At 37.0% G+C, this 14,949-nt stretch overlaps 1 protein-coding gene across 1 annotated transcript; it reads left to right on the top strand.

Annotated features, from left to right (window-relative positions):
* Positions 1–632: 632 nt before the first annotated feature.
* cUnh5orf22 (chromosome Un C5orf22 homolog) lies at positions 633–7,409 on the top strand. The gene is made up of 9 exons (XM_079452693.1): positions 633–814; positions 985–1,130; positions 1,250–1,399; positions 1,683–2,106; positions 2,294–2,356; positions 2,748–2,869; positions 3,461–3,527; positions 4,891–5,030; positions 5,491–7,409. The coding sequence occupies exons 1-9, from the start codon at positions 746–748 to the stop codon at positions 5,636–5,638; spliced, it is 1,329 nt and encodes a 442-aa protein (XP_079308819.1). The 5' UTR covers positions 633–745; the 3' UTR covers positions 5,639–7,409.
* Positions 7,410–14,949: the final 7,540 nt, after the last annotated feature.

Raw genomic sequence — 14,949 nt, 5'->3', positions numbered from 1 at the left:
TCAACAACTGCATTAACTCACCTATTACATTGCAACTTTAACAGCTAATGTCAATAATCTATGCACACTTAAATCACTTGCACTATTGTTTAGTCTAAATTATTATCTGCTCATATCCACCTGTACATTAATGTTCATAGTGTTAATGTTCATAGTATATAGTCATCTGTATATATTGTTCATAGTACATACCTACTGTAACATTTTAACCTAACTGTATAATATTTTCTCAATATTGTATTCTGTATTTTGTACAAAATATATAACTGTATTCTATCTGTCCTGCACTTACTAACTGCACTTCTGGTTAGACCTAAACTACATTTCGTTACACTGTACTTGTGTATGTGTGATGACAATAAAGTTGAATCTAATGTGTCATAATGTTTTCTTCTCTTATCATGATGAAAACGTGTCGATGAGCTGCTATAAAACGTGAATATAACATTTAACGCAACTAAACCCTACAGCTTACTAAATTTAGTAAAGTAATAAAGTATTTTGAAGCTCAAGTGCTGAGAAGTTAAAATAAAGCCTTCTGTCTATTTATTGAAGACATGAATCCGAGCATCACATTTCAAGAAACTGCGGTCATTTGAGATGCGCGCCTGCCGCTATTAAAACAGATGTTTCCACCCGGTCGAAAAATACGGGTGCACAGTGTGCCACCAATAACTGTTCGGCAGTTTTATAAAAATGTCTCATTTGCTCTTCTAGTTTTACACGAAGACTACTTTTTGGAAACATGAAAACAGCCCCTCAGAAACGCGTTTATCCTAAACTGCCTGTGTGGATCGTGGAGGATCATCATGAGGTTAGGACGCGATTTCAAACTATAAATGTCAAACTATAAATAACTAAGTTGACGTTACGTGACTTTTCACAAACGATGTCGTGGTAATTTAGAACGAGATATGAAACCACTGATTAATAGTCGATGTAAATGCAGCTTGAACGTGCTTCAAGAGATTCTCGTTGCTTTAGGTTGTGCAACACGTATATCGTGCCATTGCCTCCAAACATATTCCGATGAAGGGTATTAAGATGGTGCATTTGGACTCCCATCCAGACCTTCTCATTCCTGTCAACATGCCTGCTGATACTGTGTATGACAAAGAGACGCTGCTCAGGTGAGAACACAAACAAACTGTCTGTTTAAAGATAGCTTTAATACGGCTTTTAGACTAATAAAGCTCGTTGCATGTTGTTAACGCGATAAGTGTGACTATACTATAGTTTGCATTTACAGCGAGCTGAGCATTGAGAATTGGATTATGCCGATGGTCTATGCCGGACACGTATCCCATGTTGCCTGGTTGCATCCTTACTGGGCTCAGCAAATCAAAGAAGGGGAGCACATCATGTGTGTAGGGAGAGATACATCCACTACCACCATAAGGTCAGGTGCAGCTTGTTACTATGTAGCCATAAGATGGCAGCAGAATTTCATGTATCACCAAAAGCTAAAATACACTAGAAGACTTTTGCTCAGATTATAACCAGATTTTCAGTCTGGATTTGTGGCAGAAAGTCTGTGCCGGTCTACGGATTTGATCGGTCAGTTTCTATCCGAAGCTTTCGAAAAGTCTATCTGAATCTGTTCAGATTTTAAAAGCCTTGTAGTGTATAACAGGGATAAAACTTCCACTGTAAGTTAAAATCGTATGTCTTTCTCTTTGCAGAGTCACTAGCACGGACGATTACTTTTTGAGTGATGCGCTTTATGTTCCACTGGATCAACTTGAAAACCCAAAAGAATTACATTTACACGTCATTAGAGTGAATCCTGTCAACACTTTGGAGAAAAAAGAGAGTGAAAATGGACAAAGCAGTGCTAAAATACCCAAAGCTTCAACGGGAGCTGCACATTTGGACGATGCTAAGCAGTCAATAATAGATACCCCGTGCACGTCTTCTGATCAACCACCTGGTTGCAGCACTGTACCAGAAAACATCGGCGACCCTTTTATAAAGACCGATGAGGGGTCCACAAGCTACATTAAAAGCAAGCTTTTATCAGTTATAGAGGACACAGACCCTTTTATACTTGACATCGACTTGGATTTTTTCTCCTGTACGAACCCTTTCAAGGAGATGTATACTCAGGTGGAGTGTGTCAATCTTTTTATGGTCTTAAGGCTTTATAGGCTATTGCGGAATTATGGCATATGTTTTTAGATCAATAATATAGTTAACCTTCATTTTAGTGTAAGTAACCATCAAGAGATTTGTAATGTGTGTGATCGTTTCTGTTACGTAATTTAATGTCAGGAGATGTTTAATGCTCTTACAGGAAGAATATGCTCTCCTGCAAGAGTTATACCGCTTCAGCAGGCCACAACAAGAGCAAGATGAGGTAATGGAGAATATTATTTAATGTATCAACTGTACCGTAACAAATCAAACAGTGTTTTTAACTCAGAGTTGTACTCAGTGAGACATTTACTAGATTTGGTGATCAAGATAGCATCTTTTGTGCTTTGGAAATGTGACCCTTTCTATCTATATCATTGTTTTGTTAAATGACTTAAGTTGTGCAGAATTTTAAGTATTCCTATTCATCTTGCATCAGAATGTTCCGGTCCTTCAAAAAGTTTAAAACTATTTTGTTTATTTAAATGGGATTTAAAGCCCATATTTTTAGTAATTTCCTTCCTGTACCCTTTTAGAGTCCAACTATTGTAGTAAAGAAAACACAGTTACCAAGGTGTTGAACGTAACACACTTTACACTTTTGTGGTTTCCAGGAAAAGCTCTCAGATTGTGTAGAGAGACGCACCCACCAGCTTGAAGACCTGGAGGCTGCATTCGCCGACCTGGTAGAAGATGACAGTCAGGAAACTATAGATCGTTTAACTGCAAACCCTGGGTAAGCATTACTGCCGGTTGCAGCGGCAACAACATGAACAAATGCTATGTGACCCAAACAGAACTTCTGGTAGACCTCTGCAAAGAATGTTGAGTCGTTTTAATTTAATACAATCAATATACAATAAAATACTAATATAAATTGAATATAAAATATTTTTTATATTATAACCAATCACAGACCGGAACTTGGGGCCAGGCTTATGCGTCCAATGAAACCATCTACACTGACTGTATAGACTAGAGTAAGAGAAGTGTTTCTTGTAGATTATTCATATTTTGAGTTAACTTGTAATTTTTGTTAACATTTTGTTTTTAGCAACTTTGTTTTGTGCTTTTGTCATTTTATTATATATTTTTTATGGTGCTCTATAAAAGTTTTTTATTGTAGTTTAAGTGAGTTTAGTCAAATAATATTTTATGGGATTTTAATAAATAGAAATGTTCTTAATACTTGTACTTTTAGTAAACTATAATTACCTGGAATATAGCCTGGATACAAGCTCGGTGCTTTTTAATTTAAGTATTTCACATCACTGCATCATTGGAGGGGATGACACGGCCAGGTGAATTGATTCTTCTTTTATTGCAGAATGAAATCTCTAGCCAGACTTGTACACAGCCTCAAGAATCGAACTGAATCAACGGACTATGAAATGGTGAGGTTGTATGGGTGTATGTGTCCTTTGGATTTTTTTATCTTCCTTATTTCTTTCCGTTTTATTTTCAGCTTCTGTTCATATAAAATATACATTTCATATATTTATTTAAACAGTTGTTATCTACACATGTATGTGCGTATAGGGATTTTAGACATACAAATGAATAATAATATCTATTTCAGCTATTCAAACATTAAGAATGGTGTTGTAAACAAATGCAAATGTTCTTTTTTTATGTTTTTCATCTATGAATTGGCCATAGCCTTAAAAAACGCATATGGCGTGACCATGATTTATCTTTAAATGTAGTCATTTCCTTGACATGCCTAAAGGGCTAGTTCAAAGACAAATATTCTAACGTCATTTACTCATTTCGGGTTGTTTACAATCTGTATCCATTTCACCAGAAAGAAAGGTATTTGGAAGATTGTTAGCAATTTCAGTTCTGGGACAGAAAATAATCGTACAGCTGTATCTATCTTTTATAAATAAGATCAAACTAAATACTCTTTCAAGATAGAAAGTATACAATACTATTCTATAGGTACTTAAGATTAATATGAGATTGGCAGAAACTGCACGTTTAACAGGACTGTTAACATTTTTATTTTACAAAAAGTGTTTAGAGACTAAGTATTTGCATTTCTTTTTGGTAAGTAATCATCTCATACTTTTCTCCTATACGTTTGTCTTCCTAAATTAACAAAATGAATTTATTTTTTCCTGGAAATCGCATTAAACTGATATTAATGTTTAAAAAATTCCATTCACTGAAGCATACTGTATCAGAGATTCACATTTCATGCACAAAATATATTTTATTTTGAATTATATATATATATATATATATATATTATAAGTGAATGTTATACGTCATCGACCCATATAGATAAATGTACATCCCACACACATCTTGTATTGACACAAACACTGATTTTGAAATCACTAAATAATAATTTTTTATATTACTGCCTTCCACAAAACATTTATTTACATTTTATTCACTCAAAGAAATATTAGAAAAAAGCCTAATGTATGAGCCTGTTTATATAGTTAGTACATGTTTTAGGCTAAATTGATTTGTAAAGTATTTGACCCCCAAGAAATCACGAGGTTTAAGAAAATATGTAAAAAAATTGACATTGGACAAAAACTATGACATTTGCCACAATAAACTCTTAATTTGGTGCTCATTAATAGTTAATATAATAGTTGTTAGGTTTAGGTATTGGGTAGGATTAGGGATGAAGAAAATGGGTCAGGCAAAATATGTGCTTTATACATACTAATAAACAGCCAATATGCTTGAGGCATGTGTGCGAGTTTCCGAGACTGATGTATTTGTGTCTGTGGTGTGTAGGTGCATCAGGCAGGCTTGACCTGTGATTACTCCGAGCTCCCTCACCATGTCAGCAGTGAGGAGGAGATCCAGCAATTGATCACGGCCATGCGGCTCTTCCTAGAAGCCCTGCCTAAACCCACTATAGTCACTATATCCAGGTATGTCACTCATTATGCCAAGCCGAGATCTGTTCCTCATGAAAAGTACATTGTGTCCATTGATGTTTCATTTATGATTCATCAACATCTCATGCTTTTTTTACCCGGAGAAGCATCTGGAAGCCTCGTTTCTTGTGTTCTTCACTCGTCTGCATTAAATATATTCAGTAATAAGTATTAACGCTGTAATGAATGATTGTAGGCTAGCTGTTGCTTTGCGAGCAGTTGTGTATGTGCCGCTCAGACAGATGGTGTTGTGAGGGACATGTGTCCCTGTGATTTGTTTGCACGATCTTATTGAGTCAAGAGGAGTCTAACTCCTACGTGTCTATGAGAAAAATTCTCATTATCTTTCTCCCAACACTGACAGGTCTCTGACTGATGGCTCATCACCATCCGCGGATATAATTTCCCTGTGATACACTGTAAGACTAAAATCCATATTTAATTTACATGGCAGATCCAGCTTGGATGAGTATTGCCCAGCGGACCAGGTGGATTCCATTCAGAATGGCGTATTGAACGTTCTACAGTCCCTCTTCGGCTGCTTAGATATTCACCAAGAGCATCAATCAAAACCAGCAGAGAGCACATCACAGACTACATGAGAAGAGAGGTTGAAATTCAGCAGTGCCTGTGCCATGTTTCCCAGTCGGGGAAGAGCGTGTGCGACTGTGATGTTTTGTTATATGTGTGTGCAGTAGGTTTTAGGATGCTTTTTAGTTGATTTACTCGCCCCCGTGTGAAACCTTCTGATTTTTTTCTGGGGAACGCAAAAGTAATACGAAATGTTTTTGAACAAAAACATTTGACGTCGATAACATTTGACATTTTAAACAAGCATCTTTTGGAACCTCTGGTCGCTGTGAACTGGGTGTTAAAGGAATAGTTAAGCTTAAAAATGAAAATTCTGTTATTATTTAACTGCCCTCTTGTCATTTAAAACCTGTATGACTTTCTTCTGCAGAACACCAAAGAAGATGTTTTAAAGAATATTGGTAATCGAAAACCGTTGGTCGCCATTGATGGTTTTGTGTCAATATTAAGTTAATATGGACCAACGGGTTATGCTTACCAAAATCGTTTTAGATATTAGATATCTTCTTTTGTGTTTTGCAGAAGAAAGAAAATCACACAGGTTTTACAAATGATGACAGAATTTTCATTTTGAATGTGAACTATTTCTGTAAGAGCCTTATATTAACATTTCTACTTTTCTTTCACAGAAAAGTAACTTCAGCTTAAATTATTTTTGGAGTGAAACGGTTCTCTTATATTTGTCGTGTAGGGTATTATTTACAAGGAATACATACAGAATGAAATATGGGGTGTTGTTAAAAACATTTGCTTTATTTGTTTAATTTCCACAGTCAAATAAACATAGATATGAATTTAGTGCTGTGGTCTTTGGTGGCTTTTTTTCATACGTCACTTATTGTCTAGATTTGGGGTGATACTGTGAATGTACATTTCCACTATTTCTATGTGGTCCTTGTGCCTCGGATGACTCTGACTGAAGCCTGAAGCAGTTTACAAATCCTCTGAACTTTTGTACCTGCCACCCGATTTGCTTTATTGTTACATATCTGTAGACGTCTAGACTGCTCCGAATATGCCCGACCTGACTTCAAATGTTTAACGGCGCACAAACAGGGCCTGAGGTCTTTGTCTTTTTTACTGCTGCAAGCTTCAGCTGTCTGTAGGACTTTAATGTTGTTTTTTCCCTCTGCTGTTATAAAATCGTTCATTTTATGGTGTTTGAACTAAATGTGTATACAACTTTCCCTAACAGAGAGAAGTGCAGGATCGGTGTTTGACATTGTATTAAGCCTAAGCTTGTGATAAACTGTATGGAAAAGTGTTGCAGTGATGGATACCGAGGACACAGTGGATGTTGGTTGCAAATTCTAGTTTCACGAGTCACTTAAACAGCACTTGCTGATCTGTTGCTTGACTTATCAGTGGAGACAGTGGCTTGAAACAGTAGTTCGTCCTGTGACAATGAGATATTAACACAACCATGCTGCCATGGAAACTACAGTACAATAGCACTAGCTTCCATGTAGTATTGTAGCTCTTAGGATGTGCTTGTCAACGGCAATAGGATGTAATATACTATGTTATTAAATGAAGGTTAAATCGTTGAAATTATGTATTGACGCACTTGCAATTTGTGTGTAATTAGGTCAGTGTGTACTGGTTTTAGAGTCTGGAAATTACTATCTTCAGAAATGACAAACGAGAAACATTTGCCACCCATTAGGAGGTCAATAGCAGTCCTCTTCAGTGTTGCCATTCTGTACAAAAACACCTATTACTCATGGTGCATGCCATTTTGTTTATAAATTCTGAAGTTATAATGAAATTATTCATGATTGCAAAAAAATATTATTTCGTTTAGCTCAAATGATGCCATTTTAGATGCTTTCATCCATGATGCATAGCGGCTTTCTCTGTCAACCAAATGCATTCCATTTACAGCAATCTCAGACTCAATTATGAGTTTTCTAATATTAGCTTGAGTAAATGGTTTTCACAGAATAATTTTAAAGAGAGCACAGCTGAATGCCAAAGGGGGTTTTGACCCTGGACCCAACACAAATAGCAGCTCCAGCATTGGCCGATGAAGCAGCGTTCAAAATTCAACATTAAAAAAGTCTTCACATAGCACATTAAAGCACCAATGCCAGAGGAGGATGAAAACCTGAATACTCCTCTTGTACAAACTGACCAAATTCAAAGAACCCGGGACAACGTCTTTATGGATAGACGGATTCATCAGACACATGCGCCTGTGTCTGAAAAATTAACTTTCCGGTCTGTGTTTTGTCTAGCTAGTGGATAGTCATATTTAATACATATATAAAAATATATATATTATTGTAAATTTACTATATTTAATTAGATTAAACCTACTCAACAGTTATTGATTCTTTGTGGAGGTCTAAGGTACGTTTGTTTCTCTATAAATATAAGCACCCCAATAAAAGACGGGTATAGATAAAGCTTCATGATTTTTGTTTTGTTTGTTTGGCTAACAAGCTTGGTGTTGTTGAGGCGACAGATTCTAAAGTTATAATAATCATCTGGTTTTAAAACTATCAGAGAGATGTTTATTGAAGCAAGTATATCAGCAAAAGGAACATGATATGCCTGTCTTGTTTTGCTGTATAAAGTTTGATCAATATTCATTTAAACATCACAGTCTCACAGACCTTCACTGCAAAACCCTAATCAAAGCAATGAAGCAATAATAAAGGACAATGTAGATTTCAACACTTTTAGTCAAAGAGATTTCAAGGATACATTTTAGTAGAGAGCGAGAGCGAAGAGAACTTGCAGCTTGGCATTCTAAACAGCAATGTTTTACCAGTTTTAATTTTGAAATTGAAAGTGTTTATTAATTAAAAGCATTCAAATGCTATTTAAAATGTGTGTTGCGCACTACTGGTACAGTATTTGTTGTTAAGTATGCCTAATTTAACATGTTTGTCCTTACAGAAATTTACAGAACAAAACTTATAGCGTTTGACTCTCTGCTCTGCCGTGACTATAAAGCTACAGACTGTTCTAAAGTAAAAATCACAAGAAGTACGTTATTGTTTTCCAGCATCTTCTGGCCATACGAGCTCTTTTTCTTTTTAGGAAATATGTAAATATCTTTTATGCCAAGCTTCTTGGAAGTATGTAAATATTATGTAAAGTAGCATCTGAAGGGCGGTGCTAAATGGAAAACTTTCATCCTTTCTCTCGTTTCTTTGTATAAATTCCACAAATTGGTGCATAAACAGTGAACAAAGGATTTAGAGTGGGGCAAACTAAGTATTTAGTCAGCCACCAATTGTGCAAGTTCTAAAAAGATGAGTGAGGCATGTAATTTTCATCATGGGTACACTTCAACTATAAGAAAATCACATTGTCTGATTTTTAAAGAATTTATTTGCAAATTATGGTGGAAAATAAGTATTTGGTCACCTACAAAAAAGCAAGATTTCTGGCTCTCACAGACCTGTAACTTCTTTAAGAGGCTCCTCTGTCCTCCACTCGTTACCTGTATTAATGGCACCTGTTTGAACTCTGTAACGCAGTTCGTAGACGTAGGGAAGGAAGGAGGCAGGAACCGGCGAAAATTCAACAAAACCTTTTTTTTTAAATAAACAAACAATAACACGGAAGTAAAAGACCGGCAGCCACCTCACTGTAGACTGCCGGCCATAAAACATAAACATGTCTCGTCAAACACTCCTGTCTTCTCTCTTATGCTTCCTGAGCTCCTCCGTTGGAGATGCACGCACAGCTGACACTCGTTATCACTCACTTGACCGGCTCGTTAGCAGTATAAAAGACACCTGTCCACAACCTCAAACAGTCAGACGCCAAACTCCACTATGGCCGAGACCAAAGAGCTGTCAAAGGACACAAGAAACAAAATTGTATCTGAATAGGTAAGCAGCTTGGTGTGAAGAAATCAACTGTGGGAGCAATTATTAGAAAATGGAAAACATGCAAAACCACTGATAATCTCCTTCGATCTGGGGCTCCACACAAGATCTCACCCCATGGGGTCAAAATGATCACAAGAACGGTGAACAAAAATCCCAGAACCACACAGGGGGACCTAGTGAATGACCTGCAGAGAGCTGGGACCAAAGTAACAAAAGCTACCATCAGTAACGCACTACGCCACCAGGGACTCAAATCCTGCAGTGCCAGACGTGTCCCCCTGCTTAAGCCAGTATATGTCTGGGACAGTCTGAAGTTTGCAAGAGAGCATTTGGATGATCCAGAAGAGGATTGGGATAATGTCATATGGTCAGAATATTACTTTTTGGTAAAAACTCAACTTGTCGTGTTTGGAGGAGAAGGAATGCTGAGTTGCATCCAAAGAACACCATACCTACTGTGAAGCATGGGGGTGGAAACATCATGCTTTGGGGCTTTTTTTCTGCAAAGGGACCAGGATGACTGATCCGTGTAAAGGAAAGAATGAATGGGGCCACGTGTTGTGAGATTTTGAGTAAAAACCTCCTTCCATCAGCAAGGGCATGAAACGTGGCTGGGTCTTTAAGCATGACAATGATCTCAAACACATCACCCGGGCAACGAGGAGTGGCTTCGTAAGAAGCATTTCAAGGTCCTGGAGTGGCCTAGCCAGCCTCCAGATCTCAACCCCATAGAAAATCTTTGGAGGGAGTAGAAAATCCGTGTTGCCCAGCGACAGCCCCAAAACATCACTGCTCTAGAGGAGATATGCATGGAGGAATGGGCCAAAATACCAGCAACAGTGTGTAAAAACGTTGTGGAGACTTATAGAAAACGTTTAACCTCTGTTATTGCCAACAAAGGGTATATAACAAAGTATTGAGATGAACTTTTGTTAGTGACCAAATACTTATTTTCCACCATAATTTGCAAATAAATTATTTAAAAATCAGACAATGTGATTTTCCTGGATTCATTTTCCTCATTCTGTCTCTCATAGTTGAAGTGTTCCGGTGAAAATTACAGGCCTCTCTCATCTTTGTGGGAGAACTTGCACAATTGGTGGCTGACTAAATACATTTTTGCCCCCCTGTATGTAAACACCTCAATCTCTGAGCCTTACTGCTTTACAGATTGACCAAACTGACGAGATAAGGTTCTGATCTCTGAGGTGCATTATAGTTTCTGAGTGGCGTGTTTAAGGCATCGTGAGAGAGAGAGAGTAAATATGAGTGAGATGAGATGCAGTACATATCATTCCCACAGCCTGGACACTACCTAATTGAGAAAATCTTATTCCGATCTCATTCGCTATTTTCCTGCTTAATCACATCAGGGTAAAAATAGGCCTGCCTCAGCGGCTTACCGTGATTGTGAATATCATCTTATGCCATTAGCCTTGTTATTGTTAAGGTGTAATTGAGTAAACTAGTTCTCACTTTCAAGCCTAATTTGGCTTAGAAAAATGATCGAGTCAATTTTCATCATTTTGCATTCATTCCCCTTATGAACATCTCTTGAAAACAAAAGATGCTCAGTTCTTTTTAATGATGTGTTGCGAGCCTTTAGCGCTAGAACCTCATGGGTAATTTTTGGCTCTGCTACCAAATCATATTCTATTAAGGTAATATTGTAAAGAGGGATTTTTATTTTATTTTGTTAATATCAATTTCACACCTTGCTACATTTAAGAGCCAGCGAGGCAAACAGGCATGTATGGTAATAACGGTACATGTATGGTAATAAAAAGATCCTAAAATCTAAATTCTGTCCGCTTTTATTCACCCTCATGATGTGCAAAATATGTATGATATTCTTTTGTTTTTGGAACACAAAAGATGTTTTGAGAGATGTCCCAGTGCTTTTGTGGCCACACAATAGAAGTCAATTGGGGACAGTGTTACCCAACGTGCATCGAAATATCTACTTTTGTGTTCTGCAGAAGAAAGATTTATGGCACAAGAAATAAATGAGGCCAGTTCTTTCTAATGTATGGCGGCAAGATGCAAAATTAACAAAACGAATACACAATGGGGCGGTTTTCCAGACAGGGTTTAACCCTAGTCCATGACTCATTTAAATGTTAGAGGCATCTTGATCGAAAACAATGTATACTGTGTGATGTTTTGTCTTAAGATTACAAAAAACATTATTATGTTAAAGTATGTTTTTAAAAATGACTTAAATATACTAATTTAACTGAGGCCAAATCTTGATTTAAGATAATCCCTGTTTGGGAAACCTCTCCAATGTGTAATGTATGGACTGGAACCATTTAACTCTGCTGCATATGCTTTGATGTAACCAGGATTTTTAAATAAAGACGTGATAAACAGAATCAATTTAATGGTGCAAAGACCATAGATTGGGATTCACTTTTATGGAACCTAGAATATTCCTTTTACCTTCAGTGCTTCTAACACATTTCAGTTATCACCATGTTGAGTAATGGTGCCACTTGGCTCCTGATTCTGTGCCTGACAAGTCCTGATGGATGACGCCTGTGTCCAACAGCTCCAGTATATTATACTGCATCAGGAACATTTATCAGATGCATGTACAAACAATTAGGGAAATGCTTTGCATGCTGTCTACACAGTAGCATTTTAATGGAGTTCTAATGGGGTATTTAAATAGCTCCTAGTGATCCAGTTTTTCAGGTTAGTTAGGTTGTTTGATCGTAAAATAATATGCTTTTAATTTTTGCTTTTTCATATTCCGCTTGATTGGCAACGGCCAGAATTTCCATTACCCAATCTGGGGATAGCCAAAATATATTATGTCTGTATAGTATAAGGTACAAATATGAGCAGCTGTGAAGAGTCTTCACAAAGCCCAAACTAAAAAGACATCCACCGGTCATTTGGTGATTCTCTCCTACAAACTGTTGCCTTCTTTTTTTTTTTACAAATACTGTATTTAGGAATAGCCTTTTTGACAGATGATTTCAGGCTTTTCGGGAGGCTTAGGAAGCTAATGTTTCAATGTCCATTCTCAATTATAGACCATCAGCTACAGTGACCTGTACAGTGAATTAGAGAAATTGTCAAAATGACACTGGGCTGAAATTGCAAACATGCATTTGCATTTCTATTTTCAAGGTGCTTCAAATGGTCTTTTCATATACTGTAGTTGCGGCACGCATTTCATGCTGTTAAATGTCTGATGAACGTCAGATGTGCATGTAACGTGACTGAAGAGAAACGGCACATTTTATTCATTAGGTGGATGGTGAACTGACACTGAAGTGAAGTCAATTTCCTCACAAAGCTTCAGTCTGGGAATTCAAATTTCATTTCAACTATGAAAAAAGATTGTTAAAGATGTCAAGTGAAAAACTGCATCAAGAGACCTTCCATTTTAAAAAGGGATGCTTTGTGTTCTAAACTAGACTACACAGAGCTGACCTTTTGTTGTCCTGATGGAAAACTAAAATATATTGAAGATCTGGTTACTTCTTATTCTCTACATAACCGTAAGGCCATATACAATATAATAATACAAATGTTTGCATGTGCTGTCGGTGAATCTCATTATGTTTATTGCAACATAATAAGTACATTGTGATTGATCACACACAGTAAGTGCCATAGTTCGCACAACTGCTGGTTCAATTCTAAACTGTTAAGTGCGAGCGAAGGAGGAGAGAGATGACATTCCTAATCAACTGAAGATCACATATTTACTTTGGTACAATGTCATAGGTTTCCATCAGGCTGACATACTTTGTCATTGATTTAGCACATTCTTTGTCTGAAATGGATTGTAAAACAACCAGCGTCCCTGGCTCCCTGGGGATTCCAAAAGGGAAATGAGTCTTAATTAGGCAGCTTTCCAAGCATGTAAAAAGGGCAGAAGGGCAGACAATTCATGGAGAAGAGGGCCTGATTTAATAAGCCTTTACCTCCGAGGAACTTGAGAGGAAAATTATGACTCTGTACAACGTCAGCCAAATGTATGTGTGAATGAATCTGTTTCGCAATCTGTTTGATAAATAACCACATGGGTAAATGTGAATAATTCATATTCTGAGTTCATATTCCTATTCAATATCTAAGTAACAGTTACTCACCCTCTTGTAATTTCAAACATGTATGACTTTCTTCTGCAGAACACAAAACCAAGGACACCCATTGACTTGCATTGGTTTTCTGTACATGCAATAGAAGTGAATGTTATTCACGCTGTTGGGTTATCAACAAAAATAGTATCTACTCCAAAATATTTTCTTTCGTGTTCTGATGAGGAAAGAAAGTCAAACAGGCGTGAAATGACTGGAGGGCGAGTCAAAACCCGAAAAAGACCAAACATTTAAAGGATAAAAGGGAAACATGTAATAGAAAAGATCTGTTTTTACAGGATCTTTTTACAATTTAGAGGGTGAGTAAATGATGACATCATCTTCACTATAGGGTGGAGTATCCCTTTAATGTTCCCTATGGCTGTATACAAATTGAGGGGAGGACTCTGCAGAGAAAAAATGTAAGTACAGTATATAAATCATCATGAGCGCTCTGTGAAATTGATAGAAATTCTTCTTTTTCTTTTTGCACCGAATGACAGTCTATTCAGAATAATGGTGACCTTCAAAACAGACTGACAAGAGAGCTTGTGAGGCAATCTTTTGTTAAATTATGTGGAGAGAACAGATTTACCTTTGGGCTCCAGCTGAGACTGGACAAAGAATTATGAGGGGACTAAATGAAACGTGCGAAAGGGGAGAACATTTTCATTTTAAGAAATCTCAGTATCATAAAATGGCTCATTTTGATGTTATTTTATTTGTCACAATGAAATTGGCATCGCAAAAAGATGTGAAATAATCTTAACTTATAAAATATAAAAATGAGTATGAAACATTTGTCGTGTTATAATGGACTGCAAGCTGGACAACTGAAAATGAAATATCCCAACATCATAGCTGCCAAAAGTAAAACATGTTATTGAATCACAGAATCATAACACCACACAGAGCCCTTCAATCTCCTCTCATACAGTGCTTTTTAATATTGGTACATTGACATCACATTTTGAAAGCAGCTCGATAAGCACTGTAATTCCTCTGAACAAAAAACACTAATATTTGAAACTGACTACAAGGGCCATGCGCATGGACACTGGATGTGGATTTGGCATTTGGTCACATTTCTCAAATATCAAATGAGGTGCACAGAATTATATCACAATGAGCAGTTTGCCGTCATTAGATCTCCTACATGTTCAGCAAAGTCCATCTGCAGTTGCTAGGTGCTTAAAACGCATACCGACAATCTGCTTTATACCAAAGTGCCCTTAACCATTTTCAACAACACTGTACAAAGGTAAAATACAATAACTAGCAACATCGAAACTGTTTTAGGAATCTGAGCATAGTTGAGTCACAGTGCAGAAATGTTGACTGTGTATTTACTACATCTTGTCTTTGTTTGACAGTACC

Source organism: Barbatula barbatula (assembly GCF_947034865.1).
Source record: "Barbatula barbatula genome assembly, chromosome: 3".
Lineage (NCBI taxonomy): Eukaryota > Metazoa > Chordata > Actinopteri > Cypriniformes > Nemacheilidae > Barbatula > Barbatula barbatula.
Note: the sequence above shows the minus strand (reverse complement) of the source record. Positions and strands in the feature narration are given on the sequence as shown.